Here is a 22,775-nt window from a genome sequence, read left to right on the forward strand (position 1 = left end):
GACATTAAAAGCACCAAAGCAGAGCAGAAGGCTGTTCCTTTTGTTGCTTTCTTCCTCTAGCCAGGGGCTCTTGGGCCCCTCAGTGGCTGCTGGACTCCCTCAGCTGAAGAGCCTGAGGGAGACCTCTTCCTTCAGGGCTTCCTAATATGCAGGACCCAAGGTCATAGGGGTTTTCCCTCAGGCAAAAGGTAGCTCACTCATTCTTTCAGATACTTAATGAGTGCTTATTCTGTGCCAGGCATAGGACTAAATCCTGACTGAAGGTGTCTGAGCCTTTCATGCCCTTGTGCCATCATAAGCCAGAATGAGGGAAATCTAAGAGCTTTCTAATGAAAGAAAGGAAAAAAAAGGTAGTTATGAAGAACAAACGTATTTACCAAAAACATTAAAATCTCAAGTGGCCATCTTATTTTTCACAAGAATAGACCTGCCTTAAAGCCATTGTAGAAATTAATTAAAAATATCCCTGACCACGGAAAGCTTTGACTGAAAATGTCTTTAAGGTTGTCCTGAAAAACATCAAATGCAGCAAAAATTATTGTATACTCTTTCTCTTGCTCACCCCGTGCACTCTTGTGCTCACTCTCTCTCTCTCTCTGTTTTTTTTTTTTTTATTTTTTTATTTTTTTTTATTTAAAGATTTTATTTATTTATTTGACAGACAGAAATCACAAGTAGGCAGAGAAGCAGGCAGAGAGAGAGAAGGGGAAACAGGCTCCTGCTGAGCAGAGAGCCCTATGTGGGGCTCGATCCCAGGATCCTGAGACCATGACCTGAGCCGAAGGCAGAGACTTAATCCACTGAGCCACCCAGGCGCCCCTCTCTCTGTGTTTTAACTGTTCACTTCTCACTGGATAGATTTCTCTGGCCATCTAACTGGGAATCAAAGCACAAAATGAAAGGTCACTCTGACAACTATCCAAACTCAAATTTTTAAAATTCACCTTCAAAATACTGGCAAAAATGTCTTCTCTTGCTGCTATTCCTGGACTTAAAAGGACATAGATAAAAACAAGAGACCTACAATCTCTTCCCAGTACCTAATACATAGAACAAACAGAGATCTTGGCATACACACACTGGAGCAAGGCCATCCTTTAACCAGAAGAAATGCACTTCCCAAGTTTAGGCCAAAAACCTAAAATAACATCCTGGTTCTTAAGAATATGTGAGCCATGGCATGGGGCACCTGGGTGGCTCAGTAGGTTAAGCCTCTGCCTTCTGCTCAGGTCATGATCCCAAGGGTCCTGGGATCAAGCCCCACATCTGGCTCTCTGCTCACCAGGGAGCCGGCTTCTCTTCCTCTCTCTGCTTGCCTCTCTGCCTACTTGTGATCTGCCAAATAAATAAATACAATCTTTAAAAAGAAAAAAAAAAAAAAAAGAATATGTGAGCCATGGGCAAACCAATCTAAATCCAGTATCATAGCAAATGGCACAAATATTTAGAAATGAAGGTGGTAACATAGATTAAGAAGAATTCTCTAACTCTTAATCTCAGGAAACAAACTGAGGGTTGCTGGGGGGCTGGGAGGGAGGAAGAGGGTAGTGGGGTTATGGATATTTGGGAGGTTATGTGCTATGGTGCGTGCTGTGAATTGTGTAAGACCAATGAATCACAGACCTATACCCCTGAAGCAAATAACACATTATATGTTAATTAAAAAAAAAAAAAAAAGGAATTCTCTATTATGACAGAATCAATCTACTGCAGAATCATCCTCCATTTTCACAGTCTTGTTTTTCCTACCTGAAAAGGTGGTTAAAGTTTGCTACTTTGCTCTTTTATAGATATATAATACACTGAGCTCTTTGAAGGAAAAGTGTAAATGGAATAACAATGGGTAAATATGATAAAGTCATGGCTTGACATTGTTCAAGCTATTATATGAAATTTTCCTTTTTTAAAATGAAAGTTGGTGACACACTTCAACAATTCTCTTTTCTTTCCTTCCCAATGAGTAGACTATCTGGGCTGAAAACAGGACAGATCAGACCAGACCAGACCATACCAGATAGTTCAGGTAGCTCAAGAGCCCTCCTAAAAAGAACCCTAAATTGCAGAATTACCTCTGGAATCAGGTTCACTTGGCGTCTGTTAGGGCTCATCAGTATGTAACAACACAGGCACATCTTATAAGGCAAATGAAGTTTTTCAAATTTATGTGACCATTGCTGACAGGGGGTAACTCCCTGATGTAAACCAATGGGAAACGTGAATCTGCATCTTCCATAACAAGGACAGGGAGCTCATCTTTAGGACCCAATCAAAACTCTGGGGAGCCTGCTTGACCACTGTACCTGTGCTGTCCTGGAGTCAGTCACCTCTTTATACAAACTGATGTCCAAGTAATAGCCAGACTCGTTGGTCAGGAAGAGGCGGATGGGAATTGCTTTTCCAGTTGGCGTCAGGCGAATGTTGATTTTCAGTTCTGCCTGGAGGACACGTAATTTCCACAGCCGACTTCCATAGCGCATTACCATGCTCCGCACAGATTCCTCAATCTGTCACAGACACATCACCAAGCACAAAACTTAAACACTTTGTAACTAGAACCTGTTTTCAGGTCTGCCCATCTTTGGGAAAGAAGGGATGGAAAAAGGTGCTGGTTTCTGGAGATGTGGACTACATGTATTCCTTATGAAAGGAAAGATAATTTCTCCCAACCCTACTCTTGCTTAGAACAAGTCAGGGACAATTTCATGCCAGCCCAGCATGGGAGTGGGGTTCTCTGGCTCACAACACCCAAATCTATGCAACTCCCTACACCTTTCCCAATTATATTCATATTCTCTATCAAAGATCTGCAATATCTAAAATTACAAGCCATGGGATTTAAGAAAAAGCCCCAAATAAGAATAAAATCTCTAGTTAAACAGCTATTAAGTAGCATTTATATGCATGGTAACTATGTTTCATTGCACTTACAGGACCTTAAATCATCATAGCAATTACCACCATGAGCTTTTTCCAATACAATTTTATTAAACTTAATAATATATGCTGCTTGGTAAATTGCACAAATTAAAAAGAGGCGATTTGTAGGTGGGGCTAGAATGCTCTCTCTAAACAGAGCTCTGAACCTTGGTCATTGCCAAGTCCAACTGGGATTTAAGTAGATGAGGCAGATGTTCCATAGTTTCTCTAAGGCTTATACAAAGGCAGCTTACTGCTCCTAGTTTTCAGGTTTAGACAAGCTGTTTTAACCAAATGGCCTCAGATGGGATTTTTCCTTGTTGATATTCTAAAGTGAAATCTTGTTTTCCCAATACAGCTGTAGACAGCTAGGACATGCTACTCAAAATAAATGTTTTCTTAAATGAAGTATATTTCTAAAATGCTTCTTCAACTTAGAAAATATCAAAAATATCTTCTACCACACTTCTCTTATGGTCCTTCAGAAGTATGTGCTACCCTTGCAGTCTGTTTTGCTTCACAGAATCTTAGATCAGAATGGATTTCGAGGGCAACTGGGTGGCTCGGTTGTTAGGCGTCTGCCATTGGCTTGGGTCATGATCCCGGGGTCCTGCATTGGGTTCCCTGCTTGGTGGGGAGCCTGCTTCTACCTCTCCCACTCACCCTGCTTGTGTTCCCCCTCTTGCTCTCTCTCTCTCTGTCAAATAAATAAATAAAGTCATATAAAAAAAAAAGAATGGATTTCAAAGAGCTGACTTGCTTGTTAACCTAAAGGTATCATCTGTTCTTTTCTTGAGGTTAAAAAAGCCAACATTCTCTACATAGAGGAAACTGACAGCTCTCTATGACTGGAAAGGCATAGTTAGGGTGTATGAGTATTTAGAGTGGAAGCAAAGAGGCAGATATAAAAAAAACTTACTGAGAAATGGTAAGTCAAATCTGAAAATATATATAATTATACAGCGACCTGGCCATGTTCTCAGATTCTAGCCTCATCAGTCCCAGAATGCTTAGGAGACCTTTACCTAAACTAGATGATGAAACTTGATACTCAGTGAGTGGTCCTTGATTTTCTTGATAGGCTAAAGCAACCTATCAGTTGTTTCGGAGTCTTGAAGAAAAACAGCAGAAAATGATTTTTCAGGTTTTAGACAGTTCAAAAAAGCAAAAGTCCATGCCTACAAATGATCTTGAGAAAGGGGGATACTTGATTCTCCTAATGAAATTCCACAATACCACGGCCGAACAAGGTTAGAGGGAATACAAACAGAGAGCGGCTTGTATTTATTACACCTGGGATAGAAGGTCAAGTACAGAGTCACCCTGTTTTCCTTCCCTAAATTATATGGAATGGATTTTAGAATAGAACCTCAGGATAGAAAACATACATAATACATGTGAAAATTCCTTATCAAACAAATCCCCTCCCTGTGGAAAAATACTTAAGATAAACAGGTTAGACACATTGGTAAGGTGCACTGCCTCACTAAGGCCACCAGGTAAGTAACATTTTGTGCAAACCAGCAGCAGTTTTGCCAAAAGGCCCAATAATATTGAAGTTATTCCAGATGAGAAATCCTAGGGAATTATATAAAAACAGGACCACTGCGATGACAAATATCATGGAGCAGATACCAATGGATTAACAGAAAGGGATTTTATGTTTTTGTACTGCTTACCAGCAAGATAACAGCATACCATCTTCTGTTTTGAGGTCTGCTTTCAAGGGCTATATCAAATTTCTGACACCCTCTGGAAACCCTGTCTCACAAGCATTCTGTAAACCTTAAAGATTAAGGGCTCAACTAGCTGACCAAGAGTACCCGTTTCCAGGTCCAAGTGAAAATAAATATGGATGAATCTCTCTGCTTGTGTTTGGTGGTGCTGGAAGAGAAGCTAAGGAGAAATGTACCTTTGATGGGTCCATGATGACTGTGGGCACAAAGTTGAGGAAGATGTGGTTGCAGTCAGTGCGAACATTTGTATTATTAAAAGCAACTTCCAACTCATCCATGGCTTCTAGGAGCAGCCTCTCCCCTTCATTTTGTAGATATTCAAAAGAAGCTTCCTATGCAAGAAGAAAATCAACATCCATGTTAGTGTGTTGCAGAAGAGTCAATATCAATAAAGAACTGGCTACTGTAATGACTTGAGTAGTAATATATCATGAATCATAAGGCGCCTGCTTATTACCTTCCTCCCTAGAGTAGCTCAACAACTGTGGGTGTTAGAGGCAGGCAAAGGTCAGATAAAGAGCTTCTGCCAGCCCTTCCTCCTGCCTCCTAGCAAGCCATTTCCTTCCAATAGTTGGACATGCTGGGCATCCCCAGAGCTATACCTCCAATAGGATTACATTTCACATATGACATATGGCATATGGAGCAGTTTAGAAAATAAATCTATTTGGAAAGTGAAAGTTGGAAAAGGGTAGCTTTGGGATGCAGTAATTAACATGGAGGGAAGTGCCTTGCTATACACAGAAACTACCCTGTCTAGATGGGCTTACAACGGGGCCAACTCTAACTTTATCTTCTATCGTCACCTAACTCTAGCTGTGATTTTTCCATTAAGACGCTTTTGCTCTTCTCAAGTGAGTGCTTTCATGCTTCTACTACCTAAAAAAAAATTTTTTTAAGCCCCTTATAATATGGAATATTTATTTGCCCTTTATAATATGGAGTATTTATTTTTGTGAGAGAAAGGACTGTCAGACTTCTGCTGGTTACTGGAGAGTGGGAAGAATGAAAATAATGATTCAAAAAATGATTTAAAACATGAAAACCTGATTTTCAACAATGCCTGCTTCTCTGCCCCTTCCCTCAGGGATGACTTCGCACCAAAGTACAGGACCCACCTTGGTGACTAGATCAGAATGTCTGATGATTGCACGCACGAAGAACCTGTAGTCTGTCACTTCTGTGCCCACTTCCACCTTGGCTGCCCCAAGATACAGGTGCATCTTGTGATTCGCACATGGAATGGCAGTAAGGTCAAAATTTCTCATCCGGTTCAGCTCTAACTGGAAAGCTAGGGCAGGCTCCAGGTGACGATAGATACGATCCTCCTCAAACTGAGCACAAAAGTGGAGAACAAAAGAGCTCACAAGAGGCAGTTAGAAAATTATATTATGAAGAACATGTAAATAGAAGAGATGCTTAAAAACAGAAACATAAATGATCATGCGCAAATAAGCAACAAAAATGAGCTACATTCAAGGATAATGCTATAGCTTATGTAAGATTAGGGACTAAAGTGCCTATTTACTTCCCAAGCTTTTATCATTTATGCTTTTACAAGCAGTGATGCTCTCCATTAAAAACAAGTCAACGAAAACACCAATTCCTTCAACTCCCACTGCATTACCGTCTATACAATTCATTTTTTATAATTAATCACAGAGTGCTTCATATTAATATCTACTTCACATACTGGTGTTTTGGGTTTACCCAAATGTTTACAGGCAGGGCCCGTTTTATACTCTTATTTCTGGCACTGTACAGATGACACAGTAAATACTCAACAAATAAATATCATCTAGTTTTTTAAAATAAAAATATTTGGCTTTGGAATATTCACTGTCCCTATAGATATATTATTATTTATCTCTCTTTTTTTTCTTAAAGTTCAATTTACATTTACTCCATGTTTTGCTGAAATAAAATTGTTCATCCAGTGCAGATGTCAATTGACTGAATGGAGGGGGAGATCCAAAGCCAGTTACAGGAAGAAACCAATGCGGTCTGAAATTCTGTATTTTAAAATTGAAAAACAAATGCACATAAACAAATGCACATAGACTTGGGTATAAATGAACTGCTGCCTGTGGGTGACAAGAATACTACTAGTAAGTATAGCAGTGCTTTAATATATCATTAGGATCATCCTAAACCATAGGGAGGACTGTGAGAAGTTATCGCTTTCTCCGGATAGCTCAATACATTTGATTGTTTCCTAAACCAAATTCTTTTAGAAAAGAGTCTTCTTTAGTGCCAAGACACATATAAGGCAAGGGAAAGCACAAGTTCAGTCAGAGAAAGGAGAATGGCAAGAAGAGCACATTTTTTAAGAACAAAATGAAGATTAAAAAAAAGGGGGGGGGGCAGGAAGGAAATTAGTCCTTACCTTATCCCTTGCTCGGAAGGTGAAAAATTTAGGAAATTCTCTCTGTGTAAAAGAAGGGGAAAATGTTTCAGTCTTTCATGGATATGACTCTTTGGGGATAAACAGTCACGCATCTAGGAGGCCGTTCCTAGAAAACATGCTCCTTACCTAAGCTTAGCCTGGGGAATATGAATGATCCTCTGGGTAACTACCACTTTGACCTCACTTCCAAATTTGAAATCACCACACTATCACCCTCACTTTAATAGCTATCCTCTCCTATGGGAAAAAAAAAATTAGTATTTTTTCATCTCCCAAGTGAAAAAAAAAATCTTTCCAGGTTTTGCTTTTGGCATAACCTGGCAAATAAAACCAATACACACTTATGCGGCAGCATTTCAACAGTAGTTAAGAGACTGATTTCCCAAGTTTCTCCTTAAGAAACTCTTAAAATGTAAACCAGCCAGACAGCACAGGATCCCCAATCCACGTTTTTTCCACATTCGCTCTCAAGTCAATAACTCCAAGGGTTTAAACAATAATACTTTAAGACAAAGCAAAAGCATAAGATGTTACTTTGGTCACTACCACTTTATGTATAAGAGAATGGGACGGAACTAGTGAACTTGTAGTCATTAGGTCTTACTGCTCTTTTGCAGGGCATTACACAACAAAGCAACCAATTTCCTAGAACCTTATTAATTAACAAAGATGAATTCAATTAGCAGAGTCCATTAGTTTCTGAAATTTAACTTATTAACACCAAATACCCCTGCTTCTCGGATGGGAGACTCTACTGGCAGTGTTGGAATCAAGTCATTACTATTTGCCTCCATAGGAGGTTTCATTAGGTATCTCCTTCATTATGAGTGCAATAATCAAACACTTACTGGTACAAGGCAGACAGACCAGGACTAGCTAGCTGCCTAAATGTCCCTCAATGAGCTTTAGGAAGCATGAAGGAAACATGAACCAAAAGCCTTCTAGGTGGCAGGAGCTCTTACGTGCTGTCCCACCAAACACTTTCAAAAACCTCTCAGGTAATAATGAGGACTTATTCTATAGCTGAGGAAGTCGGGGCCAGGTGATATGCCCAGGATCATAAAACCTGAACATGAACTCGAGTCTCTCTGATGCCAGAGCCCACACCCTTTCATTTCTACCACTCCATTTCAAGTGCAGGACACTGACTTTCTACTCTTGTCATAATCCAAATTCCTTATTCAGAGAACTTCTCCTTAATGAGATAAAAAAACAAATTGGGGCTTTAAAGGGAAAAAAAAAAAAAAAACAAATAAAGCAAAACTCCTGCTGAAAACTTGTGGTTCTTGAATTTACTGAGAGCTTCTTGAATACCTTCCACAGGTATTTACACCTCACACCTTAGCTAAAGCTTATACAGTCAATAAATCATTTTACATTTCCTTGGCATTTTGACTGTAAAACTGCATTTAACAGGCTTCTAGGAGCTTGTTTAGCAAGCCCAGGAAATCCCCTGTCCAGGCTTGGGTCTTTAAAAGCCCTTTGAAAGTGGGTTTTACACAGCACTGATCTTTTACTGATGATGTTTTGTTCTAAATAATTCCCCTGAATGATAGTGAAGAACATGGGGATGACTTCAAGGTTAAGCAGGAAGATGTTCAGCTGAATTGTCAGTAGATTTCATGCTCATGGCTTTATTTAGCCTCGTTTTGGTTTTATTCTTGAGAGGTATGGCTTTCAGAGCATTAGCTAAAAAAGCAACAGAGGTCCAAAAAAAAAACAAGAAAAGATAATAAAATCTTTCCATGCAATTTTCGGAAAGAAGAGTCAAGAAAAGTGATAATAAAGTCTCTTAAGCATACATCCTATTCTGCCACAACTATTAATTAATTAAAATATTTATTTAGTGTACCATTTATTCAAATGTGTATATATGCAGGATCAAAATAATTTTTCTTCAAAAACCTCGTAATCATAGCCAAAAAACACTTGTCTTTACTACTCAGCCAATTAAGAAAATTTGTAGTAATTGAAAGTCATGGGGAAAAAAAAACAGTTTGAATTTACAACAAATAATAAAAGAAGCTAATTCTTGACAGAGACAGGCAAAGACTACGAAAATAAAAAAAAAGCAGTTTCACTAAGTTTAAGAAAAAGTGCTATGAGATGATACAGGCAAACTTTTTTTTTTTAAGCTTTTGAGCAAATTTTTAGTTCCCTAGTGAGGTCCTCAATTTAAGCGTGAAGCGTTCAGAACAAGAGATGGCCAGAAGTTCTGTGCGATGAAACACCAGGATTATTGAGTAGTCCTTGGAAAGCTATACAAGTTCTGAACACTTTTATAGCAAGTCACTTCTTTCAGTGCTTAAAAATTCACAGAAAGAGAAGAAGAAATGCAGAAGTCTGGACCTATAGTTGTAGTAAATTCCTTCACCCTACCTCATCCTTCCAATTTTTCCACTAACAGCATTCATGCTTATTCCATCACTAATGTAATTGCTTCCCAGGCATTCTAGTAGTGTTATGGGCAAATATCATAATTGAATGTACACAAAGAAAAACCCTCTTAGTGTTCTGGTACCAAAAACCAAAAGAATGCAACATTTCTCAGGAAGAAATTATACCCCTGCTGTGTTCTAATCAGCCAACCATCATCAAGACAATCAAAATAATTTGCCTAAATTAGCCAATCAAGACATCCTGCAAATCAGAGAATGTGAAAACCTGCAACAGAAAACATCATAGCTGATTATGATACTAATAATCGTGTTAAAAACCTAATGAGATGAAGAAATTGGAAACTTGCTGGTGCAATTCTCTTTTACCTCAACATGCTGAGAACTAATTATATAGACTGTAATTAAAACAAAAACCCAAACCAAACCTTTTGAAAAACTAACAGTTGATCCACTAGCAAATAAAACTACCAATTTTTTCCCAGCTTCATTGAGATATAATTGACATACCAATTTTTTTTTTTTTAAAGAAATGAGCTACTAACCATGATAACTATTTTTGATAGTGAGTTGGTTCTTCCTTCAGGCCCAAATAATCCAAACCATTTTAAAGCAGGAATGGCTCCTAAAAAACTGGTAGAACGACAACTATCTCCTAGGAGACTTGTAGCAGCATTTTAAAAATCTCATGAATCTTTGCTTCAAACAAGAAGCAAAAGGAAACTCAGATGCAAAACTGATTTTAGAATCTTATCACCGTGTTTGGACCTAATGCTCTTGTTTAGGTTGCAAAGGATCAGAAGAATCCTGAAAATTTGTATTTTAGTATCCTTAACAAAACTGCACTGAAAAAAATGATGGCAAACTTCAAAAAGCATAATACTTACATCCCAATCAAACAGCACCTTCTGCTGTGTTGTTTGGAACTCTAGATCGGAAATTCGAGTGAAACTAAGAGACTTAAGTAATACTACATAAAACTGGAGAGCCTATTCAGCTGCAGAAACTCAAAGACCCTGTTCTTTGGCTTTAAAGGCTTCAATAGACATATTTTTTAACATGAAGGAGAGATTTCCAAAAATGGGTCTGTTTTCCCTCCAACTTTGTTTAAATATTCATGTTAAGCAGTTATTCGCATCCTCTTTCGGGCACTTGATTTAATTAAAGGACAGCGAAACAGTGTGGAGACCCAGTCTCCTCACTAATGGTGGACAGGGCCACCTCAGAAAAATACATTCCCCTATTCTAAGAAAGTCTCTAAGAGACTAAGGCAGCAGCAGACTCCAGTGCTCGGCTCTCTGGGGACTGTGGCTATTAGACAAGGAAGTTTTCGCTGGCATCTGCATAAGCCCCTAACAATATACAGACTCTCTAGGAATGTCTCCTCCGTCTGGCCCTCATGGGCTGGTTCTGGTTCTGAAGCAGTCAGAGGACCATACAACGGCACAGCAGCCTCTTTCCACACCAGCCAGTGTTGTCCCTGGTAACCTTCCCCGTCTCCTTGCCCCCTCATGTGCACCTTCTCTCTTCTATTCAATAATATAGGGATTTCACAGTGTAGAACAGGGGAGGCTGCATACATCACAGTGGATTACCAAGAAGCCAGAGAGATCAAGGGATTCATCTCTAACACTCCCAGAAAGCTTCCTCTTTTTCACACTACACTAACTACGGGGCAAGCACACATCAGATGACATGAGAGAGGCTAAGCATCCTTCATGAATGGCAAGCTACCACCAGCAGAGGATCTCACAGCAGTACCATGAGAGTGAGCCCTGGATTTGTATGACTCCTGCCAAGGCTTCCTGGCTATTGCAGATCCTGGATGGAGCTCAGTAATAGTTGCCCTTGCCCCCTGCCTAACCACTAATCATTTCTAAGGAGCCCAACATAAAAACACCCCCAACTCCTCTGTCATTCAATTCTTTGGAGAAAATCCAGTCCACACCTAGACCTTAACATCTTCTACCTCCTAAAGCAACATTTCCCCCACTCATGACAAAACACTTGATAATTTAACGGATTTCCCACTTGACAAGCCACTATAAATAGGAACTGGACAATGATTCCTGGGGAAGACCAGCTGCTGGGCTTAATTCCTAGAAGATTTTGCCTATACATGTCCCTATTTAACCTATTGGATGGCACAGAGAAAGAAGAATGTTTTAAAGCTGTAGATACACTCTAGGACATGACACAGATTCAGAGGTAAGAAAGTACAAAAGAAAAATAATGCCCATGAGAATTATTCGCTTTGGCTTTTTGAAGTTTTAATGGAGGGTTTTAATTTATCATGGAATGCTTATTATACAAAACCAGTTACTGTGCTATAGACATGAAGACTCTGTCTGAACTATTAGGGAAAAGGAAAATAATTTTATAAGTTCACTATTATTTCCTGGACTATTTATATTACTCCAAAGTCAATGAGAAACAAAATACCACATTAAGACTTAAGAACATAGCCCAGGGGTCCCTGGGTTGTTCAGTCAACAGTTCAGTGTCTGCCTTCGGCTTAGATCATGATCCCAGGGTCCTGGAATCATGCCCCACATTGGGCTCCCTGCTCAGTGGGGAGCCTGCTTCTTCCTCTTCCTCTGCCTGCAGCATCCCCTGCTTGTGCTCACACTCTGTGTGTGAAATAAATAAAATCTTAAATCAATCAATCAATCAAACCTAGTCCAATACTCTTCCCTAACCCAGGTCTCAGCTCTGGCATATCTACCTTAGTTCTGGTCAGCATTTCCCAACCATACTATTTATTCATGGGCTTCCATATTCTATCCCAAGTATCAATTTTATACTCTAAGCTCCTGACTTTTCTTCCTAAAGCCCCAGGGTTCTCTTTAAGCTCCTCATACTTCTCCACTGTCTCCAGTTTCCTATCAAAAGTTATTGATTGATATATATCTGCATTCCGCTTGATTTCCTGACATCAATAACACAAGGGAATTGTGTAGTCCACAACATTTCCTAAAGCATTTCAGAGTATCTTAGCTCTTTAGCTTGCAGGATAGTCTGTCTTGTTTCTCTTTAGACTAAACCAAGAAGGTGAACTGTGAGAAGGAAAACAAAATGTCAAGTACTACAGATCTAATAAACAAAGTGGTAAAAGTAATCACACATAGGTCCTTGAATTTAGAAAGTCCTTTCCAGAATCCCAAATGCTAGCTTCATTATTGCAAATGAGTAGTGCTTAAAAACTAACTTGATTATCTTAATTGTTAAAGCAAAACAAAACAAAATTCTTATCAGGAAAATTAAGACTTCCAACCTAATATCTTCTAGAATCTTAGAAAATGAAATCCTGATTGCAAATTGGATTTTTGACCTTAGGTATGATCATGGATATGCCACAGTTTAGATGCCAGACTATTCATTCTCTTTTCAACAAAATTGTTAATTTTATAAATATTGCCAGTTAATTTAGATAAATGGGAGAATAAGAAATTTAATGCTTAATTTTATTTATTTCCTGTTCCTAGAATTAACACAAGACAAAAACACCAACTTGGGTTCTGTTAAAACATTTTAAGTAATAAATGAGTATTTTTCAGAATTGAGAATTGAGAATTGTCCATAATGGAACTGGAATCCAACTTTGGTAGAAGTCAAGACCCCAAAGTACAACCGGCAGTTGTTGTTCTTCTTCTTTTCTTTTTTTAAAGATTTATTTATTTATTTTAGGGAGAGAGAGGAAGAGCACACAAGTGCAGAGGGGAGGGATGGGAGAGACAGAAACCCAGGCAGACTCCGTGCTGAGCTTGGAGCCTGACAGGGGGCTCGATATCACAATCCTGAGATCACCACCTGAGCTAAAAGCAAGAGTTGGATGCTTAACTGACTGTACCACTCAAGTGCCCTTTAATCGGCAATTCTTCTTCCTTTTTTTTTAGATTTTATTTATTTGCCAGAGATCACAAGTAGGCAGAGAGGCAGGCTCCCGCTGAGCAGAGAGCCCGATGTGGGGCTCCATCCCAGGACCCTGGGATCATGACCTGAGTCGAAGGCAGAGGCTTTAACCCACTGAGCCACCCCTTAACCGGCAATTCTTGATTAACGAGTCTCTAAATTCACTACGTACACAGAAGAAATTACTAGTTAGTTCCTGCTTCTTCCTTAGTCATCTGGATAAACACAGATGTTCATTCTTAACTTTTTCTCAGATGATACTGAGAATTCATTATAGGCTTAAAAAAGAAAAAAACCCCAAAAAACAACAAAAAGAAAACACCACCAGCTTGAACACACCTTACCGAAGTGGAAGATTCATTTTAACACTTTCTAAAACAAGAACCAAACATCAGGTCAGCCCTTCTAAATAACTCACACATGTTCTATATATTTAAATAATCAGTGGCAAACAGATAAAACAATAAGTAATCTTTCATTGTGGTTCCTTTTACTTACATGAAATCTCTGATCCACCTCACAGTTGACCTGTTTTCTGAAATCCTTTCAAATGAACGACAGAAAAGAAGGAAAAACAGAAGCTGGCAATCAGTAATAAAATTAAAAACGAATTAAGTAATAAGTAAAAGGCAATGAGTTAAATTAATTTTTCCTGATTAAATTTATAGAATGTTATCTATTTGCAAAGACTCTACACATAAGTATATGATTATATTCCCGTATTTTATTTTTATAAGTTCTAGCCGCAGCATAAGACACATTGGGGAGGTATCATTCACATGCCAGTACCTTTTGTGCAACCAGGAAAGTAAGGCGCCGTATCCCATGCTCAACCAGGGTAGCTTTCTACAAACAAACATGTGAAAGAGAAGACAGATGAGATCTCCATTCATCTTCAATTTTATCCCACTTGGTCTTCATAAAGCTCTGACAGGGTAAGAATCCTTTTTGGATCTCTACGTCTTACCTCAGTACCTTCAACTTGCAAATAAACAAATCTCAGCCTGGCTCCAATGGAATAGGTTTCAGATATTAATCTGGACAAAACTGAAGGACAACTTTGTAGGGAAGGATCTTATGAAGTCACCTAAATTCTCTAAAGACTGATTTACCTCAAGGTGGAGCTTAACACAATTTCTGCTCATAAAATCATACCTGGTGAGCCTGTATTCAACTGTGAAGATTAATAAGGATACAGAAGCTAAATGTAATCCAGTAGAGGGAAAAGAAGAAATTCCCATAAAACAGAAAGCTCAGGTGTTACACTGTTATTTCCAGATATTACCCATCATCAGATACTGCACTCCTAGAATTCAACATAACAAGTCCTGACCTTTTACCCCCTGCTTTACATGAAGGTTTTTTTGTTAAGATTCTCTTTAAAAATCGGTAAAAGCAAATGTTTAACAGGCTTTTAAGCTTAGTGGTTATTTACAGCTACACTTGGCAGAGGCAAGCAGTACATCAGGAGTGAAGAGAGACCAGTGGTTTCAAGACAGACCCTTCCATAAGTCTAGGGCCTTTGGATCTAAGCCTCCTCTATACTGTACAGCTCACTTACCTCCAAAGTAGACATGAAGAAGCACGTTAATAAATTAAGTAAGAGACGTGCTTTTAAAGGTCCCTAACGAAGAGGAGCTACATGCAACAAATAGAAAGGCAATTCCACCATCTGAATGGCCTGAGAGAATATACGAAGAATACAAACAGAAAAAAATATGTGGACTTTCACCACCTACATTCAGGCTTTAGTTTGATCACGTTCCCTGCTATAACTCGAACCAAGAGCTATGTTCCTAAGTCAGTCCTTAGCTTTCATGATATTATGCATTTTTTTACAGCCAAATTAGCTTCCCCTTATAAATAAGCACATTTCTGAGCCATTGTCCTCCTACTTCTCTATTTCTACTATGGCACTGCTTAGTCATAAAATTAACAGCATAAATAAAAGATAACTGGCAAAATTATTTTTCTAATATTAAATCCCCAGGCCAAACATGAATAAATTTTGGCTTAATAACATTTAAAAATGCTCTGTACTGGCATCATACCCATTAGTGTAAATAACCAAGTATTGAACTAAAATAAGAAAAAACTGTTTTAAAAGAACAGAGCCGAGTGGGGGCTGTAGTGGTTATTCATCTTTCAGCATGCCCAGGAACAGAAACATTTTTTTTTTTTTCAACAACACCAACAAAGAATTCCACTACAGCCAAGTCCTTCAAAGACAAGCATCAATAGCTATGTTCTGGCAAGGGAAGAAAATAACTTTAATAATGCCATGATTTAAAATCAAAATTGTTATTGCTTTTAAAATTCCACAAGTGGCTGACAATAACAGCAGAGCAACAGGATTCTGATTACATTGTAATAATGCGGGTCTCACAGCAAGTCCACAGCTATTACCCAGCGATTAGGCGTCAGCACCTGGAGAAACTCCATTTACACTGACTGCTTCAATCTCCTCCACAAGTCATTTACAAATATATGATCCTAATTTCTATGAGAGAAAAAAAGACATGCTGGGACTAGAAGATTATTTGGACAATTTGGATCAACCTATTTGATAGTTTAATGTGTGCTTAAAAAAAAAAACTTTTTCTGAACTGCTAGGAGCATGATCAAGAACTGAAAAACAAAACTAGTTATGACTTCAGTTTTTTTTTTTAATTGCTTTTCCTCCCTTTTAATTTTTTTATTTTTTTCAAAACAAGGAGGTGAAAAATGCCAAATATTCATAGATAAGCACAGTACCTGATGCAGTGAATAGCTTTTCTAGGCTTAGAATGTCAGCACAGTGTACCCCCTAGCCTTCCAAAAAGCCATATGCAAAAATGCTGGATTTCTCTGTGCCTCAGTTTGAAAGTTCGGTAAAGGGAAAAGTCAATTTCTTATTGCCAGTTAATGTTACAATTATATGTAGTGAAAATAAGGAAACTGCTTCTGTAAATCAACGTGTAATGGTTAGAAGATCTGGATCTGAGGGTAATAAAAAGCTTAAAGTTGAGGTCAGATCAATCAAATATAGGCAATCAGTGCCTCAAAACCTGGGAGGAAATGGTCCTAGATCATTTCATCAAGCAGTACAGTCAGCAGACGTTACCTTGGTCACTGGTCTCAGGTTAATCTGAGGCAGTCACTAGTCCCAGACAAGAAGGAAAGTAAATTTCTAAAGAAAAATTCCCAGGCCTGTCCCGTACCTTCACTTCTGTGAAAGTACCTTTTCCTTGTGTTGGCCAACTCGTGTTGGTCTCCCAGTCAGTTTATGGGTGTGAGAGGATAAGGGATTAAATGCTAAGACTCATGTGAAACACAAAGTGACCATCTCTTCCTAAGTACCTACCATTAGAATGGTACCATTCTAATGATACCATTAGAATGCCTATGGCACTAACTGTTTACACGGAGAAATCAAATTTTAAAAAACATCTCCTGACTTCTTTCTTTATAAAAAGCATGACGAGCTAGGAGTTCTCCATTCAAAGAAAACACATGGGTTTTTCTTGTCATGAAGGGCAGCTTGTCAAGAAGAGGGGTGGTTTGGCATCTATCGTGTCACAAGGATATAGAATTGCAGGTTATTATTTGAGCATGCCTAACCATTCCCTCCAACTAGACTATAAGCAACTTCAGGGCCAAGAATGTATTATTTACTAAAGCACCCAGATCTGTGCCTCCTAGAGCTGGTATCACAAAGCCTCCCCTCCTTCCTTCCTCTCCTCCTGCTTGTTTTAAGAGCTATCTCAAATTTTATCTTTCATGAGGACTTCTTTGAGTAGTCCTCACTCAAATGTATTTTTCTTCTTTGCTTTTCTAACTGGTCAGCATACACTTATTAGCAGTCATAACACTTTTAATTTATAAAGAACTTCTATGTAAATGCTTTTCGTTTGCACCTTATCACAATCCCATGGGGCTGGATTAGTCAGGAATTACTCTATTGTACACGGGGGAAAGCTCAAGCTCAAGTCAATTAAGGCCCCCTGATCACCTGCTGGTAGATGATATAACAAAAACTAGAATTTAAGGCTTGTCACGTCAGGTATCTTGAGGGTGAGAGAACCATTGCTGAGTGGGAGAATAACTTGGTAAGGGGCATTCTGGATGTCTAATTTTGTGGAGCTGAGCAGAATGGAAACTGGGAGGAGAACGAGAATACATGTGGATCGCAAGTAAACCTGTTGCTGTACCTCGGATGTGAGGCAAGAGTTTATACTGGAATGATGGTGGTCCAGAATTAAGAAATTGAGAAAGGGTAATAGACATGGCAAAGAAAACCCTCACGGACCTGGTGACTAACCAAGATAGAAATAAACAAGCATAGATTGTGGGTAGAGGGGGTAGATCAATGGAACAGCAAGGAAAGGAAGAGGTCAATGATTTCTGAGTGACCAGGAGTAAAAGGTTGGTTATTTGGGTTTGTTTTGTTTTTGGAGGGGAAGGTGGGGGAGAATGAGGGGGGCTGGGGGAGTCATATAGAGGTGAAGGAAAAAGATGGAAATTTCGGTTTAAACTAGGATGTTTGATGTCAACACAAGATATCCCAGGGACACAAAATCAAAAGGAGGATAGAAGTGTAACTGATATTTTCAAGGAAGGGGAGGGAAGGACACAGAAGGAAACTCAGGAGAGTTTGCGCCTGGACATGTGGAGTAAAGTCACCAAAGGTAAATAAATATTCAGCAGGTGAATGGAACTTCAAGACAGAGCTCTGGGAAAGATTTAGGAACACAACTTACTTTCTTTAAAACATTCTGAACACTTGAGGTCTATATTTCTTGACATAAGACATTCATTATGTACTATTAAATCACTTTGGAATTTTACCTCTATAGGCAGAACTATGTAAAAGACATAGCAATTAACAGTGATAGGCATTGTAAGTAGCGACTGATTAAAGGGTAGATAGGATACACCAGCAAAAAAGCGGCCACCATCCATTTCCTCCCAACCAAGGACTTACGTTTTGTTGGGTAAACTCTCTGAACATAGCTGCCAGTCCATCATCCTCAATATCACAGTCAGTCTTGATAGCCACATTCAGAATGTGAATTGGTTCATCCCTAGGGACCTTAACTCAAGAAAAACCAGACAAAGAAATTTAGGAGGCCGGCTAATACAGAGGCAGAGAGAAGTTACAGCACTTGGTAGAACACCTGAAAAAGAAATATACCCCATGGGACATTCTGGTTTGCCCACGAGTATGAATAAGCAAATTAAAACCATTGCCCACCATCCACAACAGAGAGTAAATTAAGTAAACCACCTAGTTTTTCAAAGATAATGCAGTAAAGGCATTAATTAGAGGTGGGCTCAAATCTTGACTTGACATGAACTTGAAGGCCACTCAACTTTTTCACCAATAAAATGGGAATGAAACCATTGGCCACGTTTCTTCACAGAATGTAAAGCAATATGAGTGAAAGAAGCCATCTGAACATATTCCCACATACGATATTTCCTAACATGTATCAAATCGTGGAAGTATCAAACCAAAGGGAAATAACCTCATAGAGAAAAAACAAAACCATCTGTTCACTGAGAAATGAAAAGGGATTTAATACAAGGGTGACAAAGTTTTAAACAAAATGCCTCCTTTTTTCCTGCTATCTACAATTTTCCTGCGTCTACAATTCCCGGAATACTACGAGAGCAGCATTCTGTGAGCATAAAAGCCATGGCTAAGACAGCAACCACAGCTCAAGACTTCAAAACAACATTCAGAAACTCAGAGGCAGCTGCAATGGATCTAGCTGAGCCCATTTGCTATTCTCACTATGGATTCCAAAATTAACACAGTTTTTTTTTTTTTTAAGTTAGAATTTATATTCCATTTGCTCCCCAAAATACTTTGATGAGGCATATAAAATTAAATAATACAAAGCAGGGTGAAAAGATGAATTCTTCCCTGTAATGTTCCAAAGCCAGAAAGATAGCATATACTACAAGTCCTGTGTCTAAAGTAACAGAGCAGTTTCCCAAAGGGCACACTATACCTTGTCCTCATCATACAGAGACGTGTGACCTGCCTCAGGGAACGTGGGGCTTTGGGGTGGAGAATCACAGAAGCAGCCCATCACTTCATCAAAGATCCTGAAAAATACCAGGGAAAGACCCACCATGAAAACCCAAATGGCAGAAAACCTAAGTGGCAGGAAACGAATGCTGCCACTGCCACTGCCAGCCCAGTCCACAAGAAGAATCTATCCCACTCAGGCTCAATAGTCAACCGACAGAATCACCAGGGGCTCGAGGTGACATGCAAAATTTCACCAAGTGGCAGAAATTAGGAGGATGGATTGTTTAAACTTTAATAAACAATATGTATTTTTTCTTTGAAAAAAAGAATGATCTACAGCTTTTTTGTTTTTTTCATATGTAAGCTATAAGCACCGCTGTCATCATCGGTCTTAAAGTAACAGAAAAAGCCTGGGACTAGAGCAGTGACAGACCAATGTAATTACCCCTCCCCCTAGGGTAATGCATCAGTATACATCAAGAGATAGATGCTGAATGCATTTAATCAAAAGATGTATCGTCTCTGCTGGGGCTCACTCTGGTGTTGTGTTTAATTTCTCCTGACATTTCACTCATCACAGAGCAGACAGCTTCTTCTGTTAGCTCCTAAGGAAAAGATGGTTTTTGTTTGTTTCTCTTTTTCTGACCAGGCTCATATAACAAGTAGAGGCTTGTAGAGTCTGAATAAGAAGTAGAAATGGAAGAACATATACCTCTCCAAGGACCTATACAGCAAGGGCTGTATCTCCTTAACTGGCTCCTGGCTATTCTCGGGGCCTTTATTTACTTGGCAGAAATCAGAGTCCCCAAAACAGAGATGCCCATGGCTCCCCTTGCACAGACACAGTTCCTCAGTGTCTTACCTGACAAAATCTTCGAAAGTCCGAAAAGAGACCATTCCGCCCATCCGCTGACATGGTGGAGTGAATGAGTTATCCAAGAGCACATCGCTGACACTAGCTACGTGAGTCATGCCATAGTGGTTGAGGTTGGAGGAGAAGGACATTCTAAATGGTAATTCAATCAAGTGCATTAGATAAGGAAAACAGAAATAGGACTGGGAGAGTAACAGGAGAAAACTCTGAAGTAGGGTCAGGTTGCAGAGCAGATTTGGTTTTTTACCCACTATGGATATGACTGTCTTTGATGGATTCGTATGATCCCTTTCATCTGAATTTACCCCACACCTATTGATGCTATTTCTAGCATCCCAAAATTTCTCCAAATAAAAATCGAAGGATAGTCAAGAATTGTGTGACAGTTTTAATACAACAAAGCCATGATACATCTAATGAATGAATAGGACATAGGGGTTAAAAACCATCCTGCATCTTCCCCTTCCCTAAAACATTCCCTCTTAAAAAAGGAAGGAAGCAAGCCAAGTGGGTTGTAACTAGGCAACACTTAATCTATTAGAACTCCTAGAGAAAAATGCCTTAAGTAGTCACAGATACATATATGCATGTATAACAACAACTAAGTCATTTGGAATAGTTTAGTAAGGCATTGTAGAAAACATTATTTATCATACAGAAACAAGTCACAGTCTAGAAAAGGAGCTTTACTACGTTATTTACTTCTTCCTTTACTGGGCTGATGGGGATAGCAGTTATAAGGAACAGAGCGCCTCCCCTTTTGAAAAAGAGACTTTTAAAAACTCGAAACAGCAAAATTTCCTTTTTTATATTTAAATACTTCTGTATCAAAGGAAACATATCTTCAACTGAAAGCCCTTAATAAATCCCAGCAAGATGCAAAAGGGCAGAGCGTGGGTCTCAAAGTATGTGTAAGCATGACAAACAGGTGCTAAATGGAGATGCTCAAGGAGAACTAAGCTTTCAGTCTACTGCACCTTGGCAGTATGTACCATTAAGTCATACTGGGAAGTTATTTCGAAATGCCCAGTCGGGGCAGCCTGTTCGGAAGGACCAAATAAGGCTTGCCTGACATGATACCACCTTAGTGATCTGAAGCAAGTTCAGAGCAAGGCAATGACACCTGAATTTTGGGGAGCTGCTCAAAAATCTCCTCGAAGTGCAGCACCTGCCATGCTGCAGGTGGGAGAGAGGCGGCAATGGAGACTTAAGATCTGGGTACAGACTGTACTCTATTCAAAGTGTGATTATAAAAGGCAATGGAATTTTTCAGGGGATGGGAGTGCTGCTCACACAGACTATAAAGACTAACACTCCAAGTTTTTATTCCTTTGGCAAATGATGACTATGAAAAAGGCACTTCGTCTTTTTGACAGTACTAGAGAATGGAAAGGCAGAGTGGGAGAGGAAACAATTGATACCATGAATGAAACAAATAAGTGAAACACACATCAAGCAAGTCTTACACATGGTGCTCACTAGAAACTGGGATTCGGAGTTGTATGAACTCAGAAACGCTACCATCCTCTTTTCTAGGATCACCAAATATATTTACTAAAGGAGCAAGTTTGTGAGGCATTGTATCTTTTCTACCTGCCTGGCATTCGACAGGAAAGATAAAAGGGTTCCAGATAGCACTTAAAAGGAACTCCCTCTGAATAAGCTAAGAGGCTGCATTTGTGGCAAACATGGGGTTAAGTGTCTTTTTCACTCAACTGAACCCCAGGGGAAACAGCCACTATTCCGTTTCCCCTTCTCCTTCTCCTTCGCTCAGGGGCCAGGACATAGCTGCCCTCGCAGGCAGGAATGAACCAAGCCCACTCTCCAGGGGCAGACACAAAGACCAAACCAAAGCACTTCCCTTTTCTCTCCCCATCCAAATTGGACTGTAGAAGCTATAATCAGCTTCAATTACTTAATATTGAAAGGGAGAGGAACAAATTAAACATAAAGCCTATAAATATTTCAATGTATAATTGATCATCTACAAAGAGCTCGCCACCCACTTATTACTGCTTTGGCATTTTATAGATTCAACTCCAATCAGCACAGCTATCCTCTCAAACTTGCATCGTGTTGCCTTGCTTGGCTCAGAAGCAGGAAGAACTCAAAATACCAAAATGTGTTATGTTGGCCTGGAAACTTCTTCACAGGACCACACACATCAAAACTTAAATACACTTTCCGAAGGTTAATCTCATGAGTCTGAAATAAAATTAGACTCTCACATCATTGTAACACTTTAGAGAAGTAGCTGACAAACTAATAAAGCTAACAAACTGATAAAACATGAGATCAGCTATTCCTGCGTTTGCATTCTTCTTAAAAGGAGAAGCAAACTCATGAAACTAAAAAATGAAAAAAATTGTGAACAATTTGCCAGGGTAGGAGTAACCTTAAAGGCTTCTCCCCCGAACGACCCAAACTAGACAGAGACTATAGTAGAAGAAGATGTTTACAGCAAAGCTGAACATCAGGCAGACAACTCCCCTATCATTTACAGCTAGATGGCTGG

General features: G+C 39.2%; 1 protein-coding gene across 6 annotated transcripts in view; it reads right to left on the minus strand.

Moving 5' to 3' along the window:
• Positions 1-22,775, minus strand: part of ACACA (acetyl-CoA carboxylase alpha) — a 284,911-nt gene that overhangs the window by 97,034 nt on the left and 165,102 nt on the right. For 5 of the 6 annotated variants that reach the window (XM_059379646.1, XM_059379644.1, XM_059379650.1 and 2 more), the window contains 9 exons: positions 20,249-20,392; positions 19,364-19,460; positions 18,331-18,438; positions 14,157-14,213; positions 13,866-13,910; positions 7,039-7,080; positions 5,771-5,986; positions 4,829-4,984; positions 2,301-2,504 (listed from right to left, as the gene is read on the minus strand). In XM_059379646.1, coding sequence (XP_059235629.1) covers positions 2,301-2,504; positions 4,829-4,984; positions 5,771-5,986; positions 7,039-7,080; positions 13,866-13,910; positions 14,157-14,213; positions 18,331-18,438; positions 19,364-19,460; positions 20,249-20,392 — 1,069 coding nt within the window. The remainder of the gene's footprint in view (positions 1-2,300; positions 2,505-4,828; positions 4,985-5,770; positions 5,987-7,038; positions 7,081-13,865; positions 13,911-14,156; positions 14,214-18,330; positions 18,439-19,363; positions 19,461-20,248; positions 20,393-22,775) is intronic. The other variant, XM_059379645.1, reaches the window with a different exon arrangement.

Source organism: Mustela nigripes, chromosome 16, assembly GCF_022355385.1.
Source record: "Mustela nigripes isolate SB6536 chromosome 16, MUSNIG.SB6536, whole genome shotgun sequence".
Taxonomy (NCBI): domain Eukaryota; kingdom Metazoa; phylum Chordata; class Mammalia; order Carnivora; family Mustelidae; genus Mustela; species Mustela nigripes.